Here is a 23,422-nt window from a genome sequence, read left to right on the forward strand (position 1 = left end):
GAGGAGATCAGGGTGGTAAAGTAGGTCTGTTTGGCAAGGTGAAGGGCAGAGTTATAGGTCCTTAACAGAAATTTGAAATGTATGAAGTCTTCTGGTGTGCATGTTTTCCTCCATAAGCGTTCAGCATACCTAGAGCATCGCTGGAGAAATCAGGTTTGCGATGTGAGCCAGGGCTGTTTCACTCTGTGTTTGGAGGTTGTGAGGGGAGCTACTTGGTCAAGGGTGCTTCTAAGCGTGTCATTGAAGTGATGTACAGCCAGATCAGGACAGGAAAAAGAAGAGATTGGGGACATTGATGAGTGTAGGGAGTCTGAAAGTGTATGAGGGTTAATGGCTTGTAGATTTCTGACTGAATGGTAGGTAGGAGGGTGCTGGGGTGAGCGAGGATTTGTGAGTGTGAAGGAGAGAATGTTGTGGTCAGAGAGGGGAAGCGGTGAGTTATCTAGGTAGGAGATTGAGCAGAGCCGGGCGAAAACCAGGTCCAGGCTGTTACCGTCTGTGTGTTTCAGAGGTTGAGAGCTGTGAGAGGCCTAGAGAAGTGGTTAGTGATAGAAGCTGGGATGCAGATGTGGAAGTGGGGCTGTTAATGGGGATATTGTCTCCCAGGATAAGGGTTGGTAGTTCTGAGGACATGAAGTGCGGCAGCCAGGCAGAGAAATGGTCCAGGAAGTGGGTGGGTGAGCCTGGGGGCCGGTATATGACTGCTAATCTGAGGGAGAGGGGACGAAAGAGCCTGATGGTGTGGACTTCAAAAGAAGGGAATGAGAGTGATGGAACTTGGGGGGGATGACCTGGAAAATGCATTGTGGGGACAGGAGTATGCCAACTCCACCACCAGGTCTGTTTGTTGGTCTCGGGGAATAGGAGAATTGTAAGCCACCATGGGAAATGGCAGCAGGAGAGAGTGTCAGAATCCTGAATCCAGGTTTCCGGGAGGTCCAACAGATTCAGAGAGTTTTTCAGAAAGTAATTGTGTAGGAAAGGAAGCTTGTTGCATACAGACCGTGGATTCCAAAGGGCACAATTAAAAGAAGGAGATTAAGGAGTGCAATTAATATTAGTAAGATTATTAAGGTTTCGATGTAAGGTAGGGTAGGGGTTGAGGTTGGTGGATGGTGGACCGGGGTTGGGGGAGATGTCCTCTGAAATCAGCAGGAGTAGGAAGATAAAAAGCAAGTAGCTTTTGGAATTGTATGAAGTTTTTTATGCAGTGTGTTTGTGCAAGATGGACTGAGGTTTTTCAAGAAGGTGAGAAGTGCATGGGAGCTCTACATAGGAGAGGGAAGGAGTGAGGAGCTGATGTATATGAGTCGTGATGGATGGGGGGGGGGATTGGTCTGTGAAAGTAGATTGCAAGGGAACACAGGAGGACAGGAATAAAGCACATGGATAGACGGGAGTGCAGAGTGTGGGTTACCTGACTTCTGCCCTGACTAACTGCCATGGAATAACTGCTGTATCACGACGCTTATCTTTTGGGATGCTTTGCTTCTGGGATGCTTGCATGCACCCCCACATGCATGCACCCCTAAGGATGTTTCTAAATTTATAGTCCAGACTGCTGGGTCAGAAGAGATGGATTGTGGGAACTAGTTGAGGATAATTTGGCAGCTGGGGCCAGCACACCAGGGTTTATTTGTCAAGATTCACACCGTGACTGTCACCCCTACGTCACGGATCGGGGTGACTTTAGGCCAACAGACGGCTATCACATGTGCAGGGGGCTTATCTTAGTTATCCCTCCACTGCTACACTGTGATGAAAACACACACCAGGCTAGTGACCTATTGATTTACAGCAGGGGCTTCTTTTAGTTATCCAACTGCTGTACAATATACCACGAACTGCAGGGATTTATGTATATCCCGCTTTACAGTTCTGCTTGAAAACTTGCAGCTCTCTGGCACCCCCCTTACCCTCAGGTCAGATTAGGTACTGCACCTAGGGTAGTTAGTCGCCAGAAAGGCTGCCTGCTATGTACTGGCTATTGGGCACGCTGCAGCGAGGCGATATAACTTCTCCCACTCAGGCAGGAACAATAATTATCAACGCCGCCGTCGCTACAACGACTCCCAAATACCCAGAACACTGTATGCTGCCGCCAGCTTCGATTAACGGGTCAGAAGCTAACCCAAAACAGTAGCGTAATTCCTTTCAGAAGACTTAGGGTACGTTTTAGAGCAGGAAGAACGAAAACTAGTAATTTGAATATTTTACTCCGAAAGATTAGGCAGTTTTATCAAAATATTACAAGGATGGTACAAAAGAGACAATTGAAAATATGCACAAGGGTAATTATAAAAATAACAGGGATTAAATGATAAGTTAACACTTACATAGGTTTAGGTCAGGGGTCCCCAACTCCAGTCCTCAAGGCCCACCAACATGTCATGTTTTCAGGATTTCCTTAGTCTTGCCCAGGTAATAATTGCATCACCTGTGCAATGCAAAGGAAATCCTGAAAACATGACCTGTTGGTGGGCCTTGAGGACTGGAGTTGGGGACCCCTGGTTTAGGTCATTTCAGGCAAAACCATGCATTTAAATGGTGCTTCCGGCAATCGCGCTGGAAATACGCACACCGGTGACCTGCGTCATGGGATCGCTGGTCACAGGTGTGTCGGTATGACAACTCGAGGTCTCCTGGAGACCTCTATGTTTGTCAGTGCCGGATTGCTGTGAGCGCCAGTGGTCGGACGCTAATAGCAAGTCAGCAATTCTACTACATAGAGGCGACCTGACCATCGCCTCTATGTAGCAGAACCGATCGGGCTATGGCAATGGCAGCTTCTAGTCTCCTATAGAGACTATTGAGGCATGTCGAAAGTTTAAAAAAAAATTGTTTAAAGATATAAAAAAAATTATAACAGTGTAAATTACCCCCCTTTAGTCCCCATTCAAAATAAAACAAGAAAAATAAAATCAAACATACACATTTGGTATTGCCGCGTTTAGAATTACCAGACCTATCAATGAAAAAAATTATTACCGTATATACTCGAGTATAATAAGCCGACCCGAGTATAAGCCGAGACCCCTAATTGTGCAACACAAAAAAAAACTGGGAAAACTTAATGAATCGAGTATAAGCCTAGGGTGGGAAATGCAGCAGCTACAGGTAAATGTCAAAAATAAAAATAGATACCAATAAAAGTAAAATTAATTGAGAATATATATATATGAATTGCTGCTTGCTGAAAGAATATCGCTCTATATATCTATACATACATATATATATATATACATACACACACCGCACAAGTATATAGAACAGGACGGCACTAGAGCGATATTCTTTCAGCAAGCAGGACTAATAATAGGATCCAGAGCGTCAGGCGTCACGCCTACTAGGGGATAGTGGTGCTCTGCATACAAAATGTAATCCAGAAGTCCATATATGCACATAAGAAAAGAAATATGCGGCACTCACCCCAATTCAGCAGTGGAAGGCGTGAACTTTAATGGAGGACATAAACAGATACAAAATCCGTTAAAACATCAGGTGAGCAGGAGGGTGCGGTGTTGGAGCTTGGACGACGGCCGTTTCGCACACCAGGTGCTTCGGCGGGTCCAGGTGACCCGTCGAAGCACCTGGTGTGCGAAACGGCCGTCGTCCAAGCTCCAACACCGCACCCTCCTGCTCACCTGATGTTTTAACGGATTTTGTATCTGTTTATGTTCTCCATTAAAGTTCACGCCTTCCTCTGCTGAATTGGGGTGAGTGCCGCATATTTCTTTTCTTATGTGCCACGTACTATATTGCCCAGCCACGTACTATATTGCCCAGCCACGTACTATATTGCCCAGCCACGTACTATATTGCCCAGCCACGCGTTTCTGGAGACTAAGCTCCCTTAATCATCACCAATCATGATTAAGGGAGCTTAGTCTCCAGAAACGCGTTGAGATTCTTACCCATATGGTTCGTGCTGAAGTCTGTATCCTCCATGTTTAAAGTTTGTGAATAAAGAAAACTCTTTTTTATGGATTTGGTGAAGCTGGACATTCATTTCTTTTTTTCTCTTCATTCCCCTTGCGATTGCATTGCCGGTATGTCTTTATACTGTCTGTAGGTAATTTCTGCTCTAATATTAGCATAGCTTAGTCAGTTGTACTCCTAGATCAGTTACTAGCCTTGTAAATGTTCATGCATAATGTACGACATGTGTAGTATGTATTTCTGCTGTACCATGCACTGATTGTATGTATATGATTGTCTACAGTTTCACCGCGCCAATATACTATCACATTCAATAAAAGCACAGAATCAACCACAATCTCCTTATTGGACTCTGGTATAGTGGTTTAGCTGCCTGTATAGCTACGTGAGCCTGCCTTATCTAGTGAGGACAGAACAATATTGTAAGGCAGGCTCACGTAGCTATACAGGCAGCTAAACCACTATACCAGAGTCCAATAAGGAGATTGTGGTTGATTCTGTGCTTTTATTGAATGTGATAGTATATTGGCGCGGTGAAACTGTAGACAATCATATACATACAATCAGTGCATGGTACAGCAGAAATACATACTACACATGTCGTACATTATGCATGAATATATATATAAATATATATATATATATATTTGTCTAAGGGACACTTCCGTCTTTCTGTCTGTCTTTCTGTCACAGATATTCATTGGTCACAGCCTCTGTTTGTCATGGAATCCAAGTCGCTGATTGGTCTCGCCAGCTGCCAATCAGCGACGGCCACAGTCTGCTTAGTCTCTCCCTACTCCCCTGCAGTCGGCGCCCGCTCCATACTCCCCGCAGTCACCGATAGATTATATATATATATATATAGATATAGAGAGAGAGATATATATATATATGTAAATGTTCATGCATAATGTACGATATATGTATATATATATTTGTTTGTCTAACGGTCACATCCGTCTGTCCTTCTGTCTGTCTGTCACGGTTATTCATTCGCTGATTGGTCTCGCCAGCTGCCCGTCATGGCTGCCGGGACCAATCAGCGACGGGCACAGTCCAGAAAAAAAAAGGCCGCCCCCTACTCCCCGTAGTCAGTGCCTGTGGCCCGCATACTCCCCTCCGGTCACCGCTAACACAGGGGGTTATGCCACGGGTAACGCACTCAGTTACCGCAGCTATTAACCCTGTGTGTCCCCAACTTTTTACTATTGACGCTGCCTATGCGGCATCAATAGTAAAAAATGTAATGTTAAAAATAATTATAAAAAAAATAAACCTGCTATACTCACCCTCTGTAGTCCGCTGAGCCGCTCCCGCCGGCCGCCATCTTCCGCTGCAGTTTCCGGTGGCAAAGATGGTATGGGAGAAGGACCTGCCATGACGTCACGGTCATGTGACCGCGGCGTCATCACAGGCCCTGCGCCCATACTAACACTGGGACCGGAAGCTGCCGTTGACTACAAGGGGCCTTCGGAAAGGTGAGTATATGTTTATTTTTTATTTTTTCACCTGTGACAAACCTGGCTGGGCAATATACTAGGTAGCTGGGCAATATACTACGTGACTGGCCAATATACCACGTGGCTCTGTGCTGTATACTACGTGGCTCGGTGCTGTACACTATGTCACTCGGCAATATACTACGTCACTGGCCAATATACTACGTGGCTCTGTGCTATATACTACGTCACTGGGCAACATACTACGTGGCTGGGCAATAGACTACGTAACTGGGCAATATACTACTTGGCTGCACAATATACTACGTCACTGGCCAATATACTACGTGACTTGGCAATATACTACATGGCTGGGCAACATACTACATGGCTGGGCAATATACTACGTGACTGGGCAATATACTACATGGCTGGGCAACATACTACATGGCTGGGCAATATACTACGTGACTGGGCAATATACTACGCGGGCTGTGCAATATACTACGTGGACATGCATATTCTAGAATACCCGATGCGTTAGAATCGGGCCACCATCTAGTGTGTATGGCAACCTCTAGTCATCCACGGAGTCTGTTGAAGCATGCCAAAAGTAAAGATATATATATATATTTATTCTATCTATCCATCTTCTTTACTTTTGGCATGCTTCAACAGACTCCGTGGATGACTAGAGGTTGCCATAAGCCGATCGCCTCTGCTAAATATAGGCAAGGATCAGATTGCCTGTATGCAGCAGTATTACCACCGGGCAGCGCTCATAGCAATCTGGAAATGACAACCATAGAGGTCTGCTGGAGACCTCTGGTTGTCATGCCAACCCATCTGATCTGTGACTCGATCACCCAGGGTCACAGATGGGAGGGATTTTCGGCGCACTTGCTGGCAGCGCGTTTAAAATGCCATGGTCAGATTTCTATCACTAAAGGTACCGTCACACTAAGCGACGCTGCAGCGATACCGACAATGATGTCGATCGCTGCAGCGTCGCTGTTTGGTCGCTGGAGAGCTGTCACACTGACAGCTCTCCAGCGACCAACGATGCCGAAGTCCCCGGGTAACCAGGGTAAACATCGGGTTACTAAGCGCAGGGCCGCGCTTAGTAACCCGATGTTTACCCTGGTTACCGTTGTAAATGTAAAAAAAAAACAAAAAACACTACATACTTACATTCCCGGTGTCTGGTCAGGTCCCTCGCCTTCAGCTTCCCGCACTGACTGAGCGCCGACCGTAAAGTACAGTGGTGACGTCACCGCTGCACAGCGTGCTTTACGGCCGGCGCTCACCAGTCAGTGCGGGAAGCTGACGGCGGGGGACATGACCAGACACTGGGAATGTAAGTATGTAGTGTTTGTTTTTTTACATTTACAACTGTAACCAGGGTAAACATCGGGTTACTAAGCGCGGCCCTGCGCTTAGTAACCCGATGTTTACCCTGGTTACCAGTGAAGACATCGCTGGATCGGCATCACACACGCTGATTCAGTGTTGTCAGCGGGAGATCCAGCGAGAAAATAAAGTGCTGGACTTTCCCCAGCGACCAACGATCTCCCAGCAGGGGCCTGATCGTTGGTCGCTGTCACACAACGATTTCGTTAACGATATCGTTGCTACGTCACAAAAAGCAACGATATAGTTAACGATATCGTTCAGTGTGACGGTACCTTAAGGGGTCAAACAATTAATAAAGAATAACACACAAAGATTGCAAAACATGTGTCTAGCCATACCTTGTGTCCCAACTATCTCCATGTGAAGATGAGCCAGGCCGCTTGCTGTAGATAACGAGAGCTTTAGCATTCCTTCCACAGTCACTGTGTACCTGTTTAAATAATCAAAAAGCGAGCCATGCTCATGATAATCTGACACCAGCCAAAGTTGAGTCCATGTTCCATTATCTGTAAAAACAAATCCAGAATCAAGAAGCGGTCTTTACATATTAAAACATTATCCTGATCTGAATACATAACCGAAAATGTTGTTCCTTACAATAAACAATTTTTGTTATTTATAAATATTGATTTGCAATGGATTTTTATTAAAGGGGTTGTTTTATGTTGCTGAGCAAAAGCACACCAAACCAATTGAAATTTGGGCTTAGTGGCAAAGGTATACCACTGGTCCAAACTGTATGCTCTCCAGTGCTGCGCGCAGCATCAGAGGAGCGCAGGTGCACTGCGGACAGATCCAGATGCACTCTGCCTAGTGCACCAGCCATCACTGATCGACTGCTAACAACTGCTGTAAATCAGAGTACCCTGTAGTATAAAGGCCTCCAATACACGTTATATTTTAGTGGTCTAAACACGGATATGCATTGGATTGTGTAACAAATAGTGTTGAGCGAGTGCACGTTGCTCGGGTTTTTCTGGGCACGCTCGGGTGACCTCCCGAGTGTTTGTTATTGCTCGGAGATATAGTTTTCCTCGCCTCAGTTGCATGATTTACGGCTTCCAGATACGCTGAATACATGTGGGAATTCCCTAACAAACAGGCATTCCTCACATGTATTCAGCGTATCTGGAAGCCGTAAATCATGCAACTGAGGCGAGGAAAACCATCTCCGAGCAATAACAAATACTCGGACTCAGGAAAACCCCAACAACGAGTACACTCGCTCATCACTAGTAACAACCTAATGTTTAAGGATGAGGAGAGATCAGCGTTGGGTAGTTTTTATTCTCTGGGAGATATGAATGAATAACAATAATAAATAGTGATAGCATATATCAGTGTGTAAAAAGAAAAAAAAGATAGCGGAGAGGTGAACAAGTGTTAAGGAGGTTTACCTTTTCACTTGCCTGTGTGAAGGAATGTAAGTATCACCTATGATAACACAATATGTGGACACAATAGAGGACTGCTTAAAGGGACAATCAGAATAAAATTAAAGAAATTGTCGACTACTAGAACAACCCATTCTTGATCAAAACATTTGGCCTGATAACATAACATGCTTAACTCTCGTGCTGGTGCCATTCCCACGGTATTTGCGATTGCTCTCCCTGTGGCTGTCGTATGGTGTTGTGACACGTGTGATGTTGGCATCCAATCAGCGCTGGCGTCACTGCCTCCGACTTGGGACGTTTTGAACATAAAGAGGAAGTCTGGGCTACAGCTGATCTCACACTACCTCTCCACGCTCAAAATGTCCAAAGGCAGAGACCGAGACGCTAGTACTGATTGGGTGCCTACTTCACAACATAGCAAGAGAGCCCCGGGCAGAGCCGTATTTGATACCATTTACTTTAGAGCACGTGCCTAGGGCGCCAGGCTACAGGGGGCGGCACAAAGAAAGGGGGAAAAAAAATTATTTTATTTTTTGTAACCTCTCCTACCCTCTGTTAGACAATCTCGGAAATCGGTTGTCTTTTCGAAGGGGGGGGGGGGCTGGGGTCGAGGTCAGGAGGGGGCAGGGGCACACCTCCATATTCACCTCGATTCAGGGAGCGGACTGACCCAGGAAGTGGTGGCACCGCAACTTTCAGGGTCAGAGAGGTCCCTGAATCCAAAGTGCTGCAGTGTCTGTGCATGTGAGGAGGATGAGATCATCTCTCACTGCAGACATCACAGCAGAGGAGGAGGAAGACGACATGGACACAGGAGCAGGTGAGCGCTCACGCTCATAGAGCTGAAGATGGGGGGGGGGGGGGAGGCTGCTGCTGTATACTGGTGAACAGGGGAGGCTGCTGCTGTATACTGGTGAACAGGGGAGGCTGCTGCTGTATACTGGTGAACAGGGGAGGCTGCTGCTGTATACTGGTGAACAGGGGAGGCTGCTGCTGTATACTGGTGAACAGGGGAGGCTGCTGCTGTATACTGGTGAACAGGGGAGGCTGCTGCTGTATACTGGTGAACAGGGGAGGCTGCTGCTGTATACTGGTGAACAGGGGAGGCTGCTGCTGTATACTGGTGAACAGGGGAGGCTGCTGCTGTATACTGGTGAACAGGGGAGGCTGCTGCTGTATACTGGTGAACAGGGGAGGCTGCTGCTGTATACTGGTGAACAGGGGAGGCTGCTGCTGTATACTGGTGAACAGGGGAGGCTGGTGCTATGCAGGCTGGGGATTTGGGGGAAGCTGACACTTTAGAATGGGGATTAGGGGATATATTCCTATAAAATAGTTTTTATTGGCACTATAAAGTAAAATCTACTTTATTTACTATGCAAATGAGAGTTTCGCAAAACTCATATTTGTATACTTAATCTTGTCTTTATTGTCAGAGCTCCGTTAGTAAAAGGGAGTACTGTCAAAATCAGCTTGCAAGTCTGCGCTTACTCACTGAGACTGGTTTCGCACTTGCGTTTTTTTGTTTTTTTTTATCAAATCAGTCAAAATGAGGTTTTTCAGCTAAATCCTGATCCTTCAGGATCCAGTTTTTTGTCCTTTCACTTTAATGGTGTCAGGAAGTAAACTGAAGTAACTGGATTCTACCTGTCACCCTTTTCGGGATCCAGTTTTTGCCCATTCGCTTTAATGGTGTCAGGTAGAAAGGTAGAATCCAGTTACTTCAGGTTGCTTCCTGACACCATTAAAGTGAAAGGTCAAAAAACTGGATCCTGAAAGGATCATGATTTGGATGAGAAACTTGATTTTGCCCGACTTGGGGAAAAAAAAAACAAAAAACGTAAGTGTGAAACCAGCGACACTGGATGAGTGCAGCAGCGTGCTCCAAGTGTCAGTGTGGGTGCACACAATGTGGCTGCAGGCTCGCTCTGACCCCTGCTACCTGTCTGCTCATGGCTTTCCTTTGAACACCTTCAGTAAAGAAAAGGGTTGAATGAGCAGACAGCATGCCTATATTACTAGACCTCTCCTCACTGAAGCAATGGTTAGGTCACCTATTTTAATCTTTTGATGACTTTGAAAAGCTGAAGGTGTTAAAAAAACGCTCAAAAGACAACCTGTGCATAGCAAGTGCAGATGATCATTCTTTTGGTGTTTAACCCCTTCCCGCCTCGGCCCTTTTTCATTTTTGCGCTTTCGTTTTTTGCTCCCCTCCTTCCCAGAGCCATAACCTTTTTATTTTTCGTCAATATGGTCATGTGAGGGCTTATTTTTTGCGGGACGAACTGTACTTTTGAACGACTCCATATGTTTTACCATGTGTTGTACAAGAAAACGGGGAAAAAAATTCCAATTGCGGTGAAATTGCAAAAGTGCAATCCCACACTTGTTTTTTGTTTGGCTTTTTTGCTAGGTTCATTAAATGCTAAAACTGACCTGATATTATGATTCTCCAGGTCAGTACGAGTTCATATACACCTAACATGACTAGGTTATTTTTTACCTAAGTGGTGAAAAAAAATTCCAAACTTTGCTTAAAAAAAAATAATAAATTGCGCCATTTTCCGATACTTGTAGCATCTCCATTTTTCATGATCTGGGGTCGGTTGAGGGCTTATTTTTTGCGTGCCGAGATGACGTTTTTAATGATAGCATTTTGGTGCAGATACGTTCTTTTGATCGCCCGTTATTGCATTTTAATGCAATGTCGCGGCGACCAAAAAAAACGTAATTCTGGCGTTTCGCATTTTTTTCTCGCTACGCCGTTTAGCGATCAGGTTAATGCTTTTTTTTAATTGATAGATCGGGCGATTCTGAGCGCGGCGATACCAAATATGTGTAGAGTTGATTTTTTTTTATTCATTTATTTTGATTGGGGCGAAAGGGGGGCGATTTAAACTTTTATATTTTTTTTATTTTTTTTCACATTTTTTTTAACTTTTTTTTTTTAACTTTTGCCATGCTTCAATAGCCTTCATGGGAGGCTAGAAGCAGGCATAGCACGATCGGCTCTGCTACATAGCAGCGATCTGCTGATCGCTGCTATGCAGCTGAAAATCAGGTGTGCTGTGAGCGCCGACCACAGGGTGGCGCTCACAGCTACCGGCGATCAGTAACCATAGAGGTCTCAAGGACCTCTATGGTTACTATTCTGAAGCATCGCCGACCTCCGATCATGTGACGGGGGTCGGCGATACGATCATTTCCGTCCGCCCGGCCAGAAGTGGTAGTTAAATGCCGCTGTCTGTGTTTGACAGCGGCATTTAACTAGTTAATAGGTGCGGGCAGATCGCGATTCTGCCCGCGCCTATTACGGGCACATGTCAGCTGTTCAAAACAGCTGACATGTTCCGGCTTTGAAGCGTGCTCACCGCGGAGCCCTGCATCAAAGCAGGGGATCTGACCTCGGACGTACTATGCCGTCCGAGGTCAGAAAGGGGTTAATGTTGAAACAAAGTACAGGCACTCAGTGCTTCATGACGGGGCCAGTCATTTATATACACCTCCCTACCTGCTTGGTCTCCCTCTAGATCCACCCTTCTCCGGCTTTATGAAGCCACAGTTGTCAATTGAGTAAGTGGGAAGGTTGGAGATAGAGGGTCAAAAAACAGGTGTCAAGTCGTATTTAAATGATTGGCCCCACAGTGAAGCACCAAGCAGTGGGACTTGGTCAGCACGGCATGACTGTTCAAACTAAGGCTGGTTTCACATTTCCGTCTGTGTAAGCAGCATTTCATCTGCATGCGTCCAGCGTACATATCTTTAACATGGGTTACGCAGGGACATGCGTTTGTATGCATTCACCTGCGGATGCGTACACATGGGTCGTTTCTCGGTGTGCGGCAGGGTTCGGCTAATGCAACATGTTGCATTTTTTTGAAGTGTCAAAAATTCGTCGAATATGCGCAAGCATGGACATGCGGATGAGTGCATTAAAAAACGCATTAATGTCTATGGGAACACATACGTATGCATGTCCTTGCGTACGCATGCATTCGATGCGCATGCGTACTTAGGACTGATCATGTCCAGGAACAGATTGAGACACGCCCTCCTGGAAATTTCGAACGGATGCACATAAAAAACGCAAACAGGCAAAAAACGCATACAAAAGCATGCACACACAGTTTTTTTTTGCAGTCATGCGTAAGCTGATGCAGATAAACGCTATGTTAGCATGCGTTTGCGGTTGATACGCTGCACACATAGATGCAAATGTGAAACTAGCCCAAGCCCCTTTAACCACTTGTTGGCCTTTCAGCTATCCTTTTATTATATATAGTAACGAAGTTTACAGACCTTTGTTGTCTGCCGCAATAAAGCCAAGGATATTTTCATGACGTAGCATCACAGTTTGGTAGATTTCGGCCTCGCGGAACCATGAGCGCTCTTCTCTTGAGGAAAAAATTTTCACTGCTACTTCTTCACCTCTCCACTTTCCACGCCATACTTCTCCAAAGCGACCTTTTCCAATACTCTCTTGCAAAACAATTGTTCGGGCAATAGTTCTTTGCACAAGTAGTGGCAGACCTGGCATTACAAAAATCAATGTCACATTACAAACCAGTCGCGCTGATTCTTATAATAAAATGCAACTTGGTCTGGGTTCAATGGAAGATTACGGTAAGTCAAGGTTGGGTGAATTTTTTCAAAGCACATACAAGTTAGGTTAAGAGACAAAACGAGAGAGAGAGTGAGAGAGAGAGGGAGATAGATGAATCAGCATGACAGACTTTAATTTACATATTCAGTCTCTACCTACTTCCACAGTTTTTCACCCAGATGTGTGTCTGCCTACAGCTTTTTCATATCTATCTATACACACTGCTCAAAAAAAAATAAAAGGGAACCATACAACAGAATATAACTCCAAGTAAAACAAACTTCTGTGAAATCAATATCACATGCTGTTGTGCAAATGGAGTAGACAACAGATGGAAATTATTGGCAATTATTAAGACACTCAATAAAGGAGTGGTTCTGCAGGTGGGGACCACAGACTATATCTCAGTACCAATGCTTTCTGGCTGATGTTTTGGTTACTTGAATGTTGGTTGTGCTTTCACACTCTTGGTAACATGAGACGGACTCTACAACCCACACAAGTGGCTCAGGTAGTGCAGCTCATCCAGGATGGCACATCAATGAGAGCTGTGGCAAGAAGGGTTGCTGTGTCTGTCAGAGAAGTGTCCAGAGGCTGGAGGCGCTACCAAGAGACAGGCCAGTACACCAGGAGATGTGGAGGGGCTGTATGAGGGCAGCAACCCAGCAGCAGGACCGCTACCTCAGCCTTTGTGCAAGGAGGAACAGGAGGAGCACTGCAGGAGCCCTGCAAAACGACCTCTAGCAGGCCACAAATGTGCATGTGTCTGAACAAACTGTAAGAAACCGACTATGAGGATGGTCTGAGTGCCCGACGTCCAGAGATGGGGGTTGTGCTCACAGCCCAACACCGTGCAGGACGCTTGGCATTTGCCACAGAACACCAGGATTGGGAAATTTGCCACTGGCGCCCTGTGCTCTTCACAGATTATTATTATTATTATTAATTTATATAGCACCATTAATTCCATGGTGTTGTACATTAGAAAATATCACTTACAGTAAACAAAACTAACAATGACAGACGGGTACAGAGGGAAGAGGACCCTGCCCTTGCGGGCTTACATTCTACAGGATTATGGGGAAGGAGACAGTAGATCAGGGGTTGCAGTAGCTCCAATGTTGAGGTGGCCATGTGGTCATTACAGGCTGTAAGCTTCTTTGAAGAGGTGAGTTTTCAGGTTTCTTTTGAAGGATCCAAATGTGGTGGATACCCGGACGTGTTGGGGCACACAATTCCAGAGGATGGGGATTCTCGGGAGGATTCTTGGTGGCGATTGGGTGAGGAGCGAATAAGCGTGGAGGAGAGAAGATGGTCTTGGGAGGACCGAAGATTACGTGAGGGAAGATATTGAGAGATTAGTTCGGAAATATACGGAGTGGAAGGTCCTTAAAGATGATTTCAGGGAATTAGGCCGCAAGCTGAAAGCAAGGACCTCCAACTTGGTATTTTCCGAAATACTGCCTGTACCAAGCCAGAGAGGCAATGGGAGATTAGGGAGGTTAATAAGTGGCTCAGGAATTGGTGTAGGAAGGAGGGGTTTGGGTTCATGCAGAACTGGAGAGAAAAGAAGAAAAAAAGAAGGTTTGCACTCACCCAGCCCGGTAAAACAATGAAGTCTTTAGTAGGACATGTGCCAAATGGACAAGGAGAACTGTGGTCAACATGATCTCCTTTTCCATTTGGCACATGTCCTAATAAAGACTTCAGTGTTTTACCAGGCTGGGTGAGTGCAAACCATTTTTTCTTTTTTTTCTGGATTTCATGCACTTTTTTGGTTATGCACCCTGAGCGCCCGTATGTGGAGTAGTTTGTATTGGTACTGGCATAGCAGCATAGGACACGCTGTTAGATGATCACGTAAGGCAGCAGTGTGGGTATTTTTTTTTCACTGGACATCATGCAGAACTGGGCCGACTTCTCAGTTCGCTACAGGTTCTCTACTCTAGGGACGGGCTGCACCTCAATGGGGAAGGTGCAGCTGTACTGGGGGAGAAAATGGCTAGAAGGATTTGGGGGGGGGTAGGGTATTCATTTTATAGGCGGGGAAGATGATGCAGATAGAGACCTGGGCACAAATGAGGAAGTTGGGGGTGGCGGTGGCATGAGAGGTGGGGTTAGAATAATTAATAATTTAGGAAAGAATAGAGGTACAGAGAGATACAAATGCCAGACGCCTCGTCAACAAAACGGACGAATTAGAATTAATGTTGCTGGAGCATAATTATGACATGGTGGGGATATCTGAGACATGGCTGGATGAGAGCCATGACTGGGCTGTTAACTTGCAGGGCTATAGTCTGTTCAGAAATGACCGAATGGATAGGCGAGGGGGAGGGGTGTGTCTATATGTAAAATCATCCTTAAAACCCATCCGGCGTGAGAATATAGGTGAATCTAAAGAAAATGTAGAGTCCCTGTGAGTGGGGATAAGTGGAGGGGGAAAAATAATAAATTACTGATAGTGGTTTGTTATAAGTCTCCAAAAATAATGGAAGCAATGGAGAATATCTTCGTAAAGCAAATAGATGAAGCTGCGAATCAAGGAGGAAGTCATTATTATGGAGGACTTCAACTACCCTGATATAGATTGGGGAACAGAAACCTGCAGTTCCAGCAAAGGTAATCGGTTTTTGACAACTATGAGAGACAATTACCTTTCACAACTGGTTCAGGACCCAACAAGAAGGGGGGCACTGCTAGACCTAATATTAACCAACAGGCCAGACCGCATTGCAAATATAAGGGTTGGGGGTCACTTGGGGAATAGTGATCACAAAATAATAAGTTTTCATGTATCTTTTAATAAGATATGTAGTAGAGGGGTTACAAGGACACTAAACTTCAGGAGGGCAAATTTCAAATGGATGAGAGAGGATCTTGGTGCAATTAACTGGGACGATATCATGAGACATAAAAATACACAGAAAATGGGAGACATTTATTAGCATCCTGCATAGGACCTGTGCACAGTATATACCGTATGGGAATAAACATACTAGAAATAGGAGGAAACCAATATGGCTAAATAGAGCTGTAAGGAGCGCAATAAGTGACAAAAAGAAAGCATTTAGAGAATTAAAGGAAGTAGGTAGTGATGATGCATTAAATACAGAAAATTAAGTCTGTAAAAAGCAAATCAAGGCAGCAAAGATTGAGACAGAGACTCATTGCCAGAGAGTAAAAATAATCCCAAAATATTCTTTAACTACGTAAATAGTAAGAAACTAGAAAATGATAGTGTTGGCCCCCTTAAAAATAGTCTGGGTGAAATGGTGGATGAGGAAAAAGCCAATATGCTAAATGACTTTTTTTCATCAGTATTTACACAAGAAAATCCCATGGCACACAATATGATCAGTGGTAACAAAAATTCCCCATTAAATGTCACCTGCTTAACACAGCAGGAAGAACGGCGGCGTCTAAAAAAAAAAAAAAAAAAAAAAAATCACTAAAATTGACAAATATCCGGGCCCGGATGGGATACACCCACGAGCACAGCGGGAACGAAGTACAGTCATTCGTAGACCATTATTTTTAATCTTTAACCCCTTTCTGACCTCCGGCGGTGAGCCCACATCAAAGCCGCGACAGGTCAGCTGTTTTGAACAGCTGACATGTGCGCGCAATAACGGCGAGTGGAAACGCTGACAGCGGCATTTAACTACCGCTTCCGGCCGCGCGGCTGGAAATACGCTCATCGCTGACCCCTGTCACATGATCGGGCGTCAGCGTAGTAACCAGAGGTCTGCTTGAGACCTCTATAGTTGCTGATGCCGGCTTGCTGTGAATGCCACCCTGTGGTCGACGCTCATAGCAAGTCTGTAATTAACCCCTTCGCGCCATACTAGTACTGCGCTGCCGGCACTGCATTTGTGCCAGCAGCAGTACTAGTACGGTGCACCGATCACCGCGGTCTCGCGCTGAGCGCCGCGGTGATCGGGTGCAGGTGTCAGCTGTATATGACAGCTGACACCCCGCAGCAATGCCCACGATCGGCGCTATCGACGATCGCGGGCATTTAACCCCTCTGATGCCGCTGTCAGTAGTGACAGCGGCATAGAGGGGGATCGCGCAGGGACGGGGGCTCCCTGCGCTCTCCCACCGGAGCAACGCAATGAGATCGCGTTGCTCCGGTGACCCGGAAGGAGTCCCCGGATCCAAGATGGCCGCCGGATCCAAATGACCTGGCTAGCCGGAGCCTGCTGAGAGCAGGCGCTGGAAAGCCAGCTAAGCTACCTGTCAGATCGTTGATCTGACAGTGTGCTATGCACAGTGTCAGATCAACCATCTGATCTAATACAGAGATGTCCCACCCTGGGACAATGTTAGAAAGTTCAAAAAAAAAAAAAAAAAAAAATAGAATGTGTAAAAAAAAAAAAAAAAAAAAATCCCCAAATAAAGAAAAAAAAAAAAAAATTTCCCAATAAATCCATTTACGTAAAAAAAAAAAAAATAATAATAAATGTACACATATTTGGTATCGTTGCGTCCGTAACGACCCGCTCTATAAAACTATCCCACTAGTTAACCCCTTCAGTGAACACCGCAAAAAAAAAAAAAACAAGGCAAAAAACATTGCTTTATTATCATACAGGCGAACAAAAAGCGGAATAACACGCGATCAAAACGACGGATATAAATAACCATGGTACCGCTGAAAACGTCATCTTGTCCCGCAAAAAAAAAGCCGCCATACAGCATCATCAGCAGAAAAATAAAAAAGTTCTAGCTCTCAGAATAATGCGATGCAAAAACAATTATTTTTTTATATAAAATAGTATTTATTGTGTAAAAGCGCCAAAACATAAAAAAATTTACATAAATGAGGTATCGCTGTAATCGTACTGACCTGAAGAATAAAACTGCTTTATCCACTTTACCACACGTGGAACGGTATAAACGCCCCCCCTAAAAGAAATTCAGGAATTGCTGGTTTTTGTTCATTCCGCCTCCCAAAAATCGGAATAAAAAGCGATCAAAAAATGTCATCTGCCCGAAAATGTTACCAATAAAAACGTCAACTCGTCCCGCAAAAAACAAGACCTCATATGACTCTGTGGGCCAAAATATGGATAAATTATAGCTCTCAAAATGTGGTGATGCAAAAACTATTTTTTGCAATAAAAAGTGTCTTTTAGTGTGTGACGGCTGCCAATCATAAAAATCCGCCAAAAAAACGCTATAAAAGTAAATCAAACCCGCCTTCATCACCCCCTTAGTTAGGGAAAATTAATAAAATGTAAAAAAATGTATTTATTTCCATTTTCCCATTAGGGCTAGGGTTAGGGCTAGGGCTAGGGTTAGGGCTAGGGTTAGGGTTGGGACTAGGGTTAGGGCTAGGGTTAGGGTTGGGGTTAGGGTTTCAGTTATAATTGGGGGTTTCCACTGTTTAGGCACATCAGGGGCTCTCCAAACGCGACATGGCGTCCGATCTCAATTCCAGCCAATTCTGCTTTGAAAAAGTAAAACAGGGCTCCTTCCCTTCCGAGCTCTCACGTGTGCCCAAACAGTGGTTCCCCCCAACATATGGGGTATCAGCGTTCTCAGCACAAGTTGGACAACAACTTTTGGGGTCCAATTTGTCCTGTTACCCTTGGGAAAATAAAAACATAGGGGATAAAATATCATTTTCGTGGAAAAAAAATTTTTTTTATTTTCACGGCTCTGCGTTATAAACTGTAGTGAAACACTTGTTGGTTCAAAGCTCTCACAACACATCTAGATAAGTTCCTTGGGGGGTCTAGTTTCCAATATGGGGTCACTTGTGGTGGGTTTCTACTGTTTAGGTACATCAGGGGCTCTGCAAATGCAACATGACACCTGCAGTCCATTCCATCTAAGTCTGCATTTCAAGCGGTGCTCCTCCCCTTCCGAGCTCTGCCATGCACTCAAACGGTGGTTCCCCCCCACATGTGGGGTATCAGCGTACTCAGGACAAATTGGACAATAACATTTGTGGTCCAATTTCTCCTGTTACCCTTGGGGGAAAAAAATTGCGGGCTAAAACATCATTTTGTGGAAAGAAAAAAAGATTTTTTAATTTTCACAATTCTACATTCTAAACTTTAGTGAAACAATTGGGGGTTAAAAGTGCTCACCACACATCTAGATAATTTCCTTAGGGGGTCTTCTTTCCAAAATGGGGTCACTTGTGGGGGGTTTCCACTGTTAAGGCACGTCAGAAGCTCTCCAAATGCGACATGGCGTCCGATCTCAAATTCCAGCCAATTTTGCATTGAAAAGTCAAATGGCACTCCTTCCCTTCCGAGCTCTGCCATGCGCTCAAACAGTGGTTTATCCCCATATATGAAGTATCGACGTACTCGGTACAAATTGCACAACAACTTTTGGGGTCCAATTTATCCTGTTACCCTTGGGAAAATAAAAAATTTGGGGCACAAAGATCATTTTTTGTGAAAATTAATATAAATTTTTTTTTACGGCTCTACATTATAAACTTCTGTGAAGCACTTGGAGGTTCAAAGTGCTCACCACACATCTAGATTAGTTCCTTAGGGGGTCTACTTTCCAAAATGGTGTCACTTGTGGGGGTTTCCACTGTTTAGGCACATCAGGGGCTCTCCAATCGTGACATGGGCTCCGATCTCAATTCCAGCAAAACTTGCATTGAAAAGTCAAATGGCGCTCCTTCCCTTCCGAGCTCTGCCATGTGCCCAAACAGTGGTTTACCCCCACATATGGGGTATCGGCGTACTCAGGACAAATTGTACAACGACTTTTGTGGTCCAATTTCTCCTGTTACCCTTGGTAAAATGAAACAAATTGGACCTGAAGTAAAAATTTTGTGAAAAAAAAGTTAAATGTTCAATTTTTTTAAACATTATAAAAATTCCTGTGAAGCACCTGAAGGGTTAATAAACTTCTTGAATGTGGTTTTGAGTACCTTGAGGGGTGCAGTTTTTAGAATGGTGTCACTTTTGGGCATTTTCTGTCATATAGACCCCTCAAAGTCACTTCAAGTGTGAGGTGGTCCGTAAAAAAAAGGTTTTGCAAATTTTGTTGCAAAAATGAGAAATCGCTGGTCAACTTTTAACCCTTATAACGTCCTAACAAAAAAAAATTATGTTTCCAAAATTGTGCTGATGTAAAGCAGACATGTGGGAAATGTTGTTTATTAACTATATTATGTGATATAACTCTCTAAATTTAAGGGCATAAAAACTAAGAGTTTGAAAATTGCTAAATTTTCATAATTTCCGACAAATTTTTGTTTTTTTCACAAATAAATGCAAGTCATATCGAAGAAGTTTTACCACTATCATGAAGTACAATATGTCACGAGAAAACAATGTCAGAATCACCAGGATCCGTTGAAGTGTTTCAGAGTTATGACCTCATAAAGTGACAGTGGTCAGAATTGTAAAAATTGGCCCTGTCACTTAGGTGAAAACAGGCTTTGGGGTGAAGGGGTTAAGCTACACAGGAGCAATCTGACGATCGCTGCTATGTAGCTGAGCCGATTAGGCTATGCCAGCTTCTAGCCTCGCGTTCAGGATCGCCCGATCAATAAAAAAAAAAAAAAAAAAGATTAACCTGATCGCTAAACGGCGTAGTGAGAAAAAAATTTGAAACACCAAAATTACACTTTTTTGGTCGCTGCAACATTGCATTAAAATGCAATGTTGCCGTGACATTGCACTAAAATGCAATAACGGGCGATCAAAAGAACGTATCTGCACCAAAATGGTATCACTAAAAACGTCAGCTCGGCACGCAAAATATAAGCCCTCACCTGACCCCAGATCACGAAAAATAGAGACGCTACGGGTATTGGAAAATGGCGCAATTTTTTTTTTTTTTTAACAAAGTTTGGAATTTGTTTTCACCACTTAGATGAAAAATAACCTACACATGTTTGTTGTCTATGAACTCGTAATGACTTGGAGAATCATAATAGCAGGTCAGTTTTACCATTTAGTGAACCTAGCAAAAAAAGCCAAACAAAAAACACGCATGGGCTTGCACTTTTTTTGCAATTTCCCAGCACTTGAAAAATGTTTTCCCATTTTCTAGTACAAGTCATGGTAAAACCAATAATGTCGTTCAAAAGTACAGCTCGTCCCGCAAAAAATAAGCCCTTACATGGCCATATTGACGGAAAAATTTAAAAAAATAAGGCTCAGGGAAGGAGGGAAATGAAAACCCAACACGGAAAAACTGAAAATCCCAAGGTCATGAAGGGGTTAAAACCTCCATAAACATGGTCTGTACCACAGGACTGACGTACAGCAAATGTGCTGCCAATATTCAAAAAGGGGACAAAAACTGAACTCGGAAATTATAGGCCAGTAAGCTTAACCTCTACTGTGGGTAAAATCCTGGAGGGCATTCTAAGGGATGCTATACTGGAGTATCTGAAGAGGAATAACCTCACGACCCAGTATCAGCACGGGTTTACTAGGGACCGTTCCTGTCAAACGAATCTGATCAATTTCTATGACGTTCCAGACTGGACCAAGGGAACCCAGTGGACGTAGTGTATATGGACTTTTCAAAAGCTTTTGATACGGTGCCACACAATAGGTTGATACATAAAATGAGAACTATGGGAATAGGGGAAAATATGTGTAAGTGGGTAAAGAGCTGGCTCAGGGATAGGAAACAAAGGGTGGTTATTAATGGAGCACACTCGGACTGGGTCGCGGCTAGCAGTGGGGTACCACAGGGGTCAGTATTGGGCCTTCTTTTTAACATATTTATTAATGACCTTGTAGGGGGCATACAGAGCAGAATTTCAATTTTTGCAGATGACACTAAACTCTGCAGGGTAATCAATACAGAGGAGGACAATTTTATATTACAGGATGATTTATGTAAACTAGAAGCTTGGGCTGATAAATGGCAAATGAGCTTTAATGGGGATAAATGTAAGGTCATGCACTTGGGTAGAAGTAATAAGATGTATAACTATGTGCTTAATTCTAAAACTCTGGGCAAAACCGTCAATGAAAAAGACCTGGGAGTATGGGAGGATGACAAACTCACATTTAGTGGCCAGTGTCAGGCAGCTGCTACAAAGGCAAATAAAATAATAGGATGCATTAAAAAGAGGCATAGATGCTCATGAGGAGAACATAATTTTACCTCTATACAAGTCACTAGTTCGACCACACTTAGAATACTGTGCACAGTTCTGGTCTCCGGTGTATAAGAAAGACATAGCTGAACTAGAGCGGGTGCAGAGAAGAGCGACCAAGGTTATTAGAGGACTAGGGGGTCTGCAATAACAAGATAGGTTATTACACTTGGGGCTATTTAGTTTGGAAAAACGAAGACTAAGGGGTGATCTTATTTTAATGTATAGATATGAGGGGACAGTACAAAGACCTTTCTGATGATCTTTTTAATCACAGACCTGAGACAGGGACAAGGAGGCATCCTCTATGTCTGGAGGAAAGAAGGTTTAAGCATAATAAGACGCGGATTCTTTACTGTAAGAGCAGTGAGACTATGGAACTCTCTGCCGTATGATGTTGTAATGAGTAATTCATTACTTAAATTTAAGAGGAGACTGGATGCCTTTCTTGAAAAGTATAATGTTACAGGTTATATACACTAGATTCCTTGATAGGGTGTTGATCCAGGGAACTAGTCTGATTGCCGTATGTGGAGTCGGGAAGGAATTTTTTTTCCCAATGTGGAGCTTACTCTTTGCCACATTTTTTTTTGCCTTCCTCTGGATCAACATGTTAGGGCATGTTAGGTTAGGTTATGGGTTGAACTAGATGGACTTCTAGTCTTCCTTCAACCTTAACAACTATGTTACTATGGAGGAGAAAGGTTATGGATGGCTTTGCAGGTCAGTGTTCTTAGTTTAAACTGGATATGCTGGGAAATTAGGAGCCAGTGAAGGGATTTGCAAAGAGGGGAAACAGGAGTGTAGCGAGAAGAGAGATTAATTAGTCGGGCAGCAGAGTTAAGGACGGACTGGAGGGGTGCGAGAGAGTTAGAAGGTAGGCCACAGAGGAGGATGTTGCAGTAGTCGAGGCGGGAGAGGATTAGGGCATGCACGAGCATTTTGGTAGAGTGAGGGTTGAGGAAAGGACGGATTCTGGAAATATTTTTGAGCTGGAGGTGACAGGAGGTGGCGAGAGATTGGATGTGCGATTTGAAGGACAGGGCAGAGTCAAGGGTTACTCCAAGGCAGCGGATTTTGGGGACAGGGGAAAGTGTGATTTCATTTATTTTGATAGATCAGGTAGGGAAGATATGCGAGATGGAGGAAAGAATTAGTTCAGATTTGTCCACATTAAGCTTGAGGAAGCGAGAGGAGAACAAGGAGGATATGGCTGATAGACACTCTGGGGTTCTGGACAGCAGAGAGAGGACATCTGGGCCAGAGAGGTAGATCTGAATGTCATCAGCATATAGATGGTACTGGAAGCCATAGGACGTTATGAGTTGTCCCAGGCCGAGTGTATAGATTGAGAAGAGTAAGGGCCCTAGGACAGAGCCTTGAGGTACACCAACAGAGAGGGGGCGAGATGAAGAGGTAGTATGGGAGTAGGAAATGCTAAATGTGCGGTTGGTAAGGTATGAGGAGATCCAAGATAGGGCAAAGTCTTTGACACCAAAGAAAGAGAAAATCTGTAGTAGGAGGCAGTGGT

General features: G+C 44.3%; 1 protein-coding gene across 1 annotated transcript in view; it reads right to left on the reverse strand.

The window, feature by feature from the left end:
* TGFBR1 (transforming growth factor beta receptor 1) overlaps nucleotides 1–23,422 on the reverse strand; it is a 174,706-nt gene that overhangs the window by 84,898 nt on the left and 66,386 nt on the right. The window contains exons 4-5 of the mRNA XM_069730399.1: nucleotides 12,488–12,718; nucleotides 7,130–7,297 (exon numbers count right to left, since the gene is read on the reverse strand). Of these exons, the coding sequence (XP_069586500.1) occupies nucleotides 7,130–7,297; nucleotides 12,488–12,718 (399 nt within the window). The remainder of the gene's footprint in view (nucleotides 1–7,129; nucleotides 7,298–12,487; nucleotides 12,719–23,422) is intronic.

Source organism: Ranitomeya imitator, chromosome 6 (genome assembly GCF_032444005.1).
Source record: "Ranitomeya imitator isolate aRanImi1 chromosome 6, aRanImi1.pri, whole genome shotgun sequence".
NCBI classification, from domain to species: domain Eukaryota; kingdom Metazoa; phylum Chordata; class Amphibia; order Anura; family Dendrobatidae; genus Ranitomeya; species Ranitomeya imitator.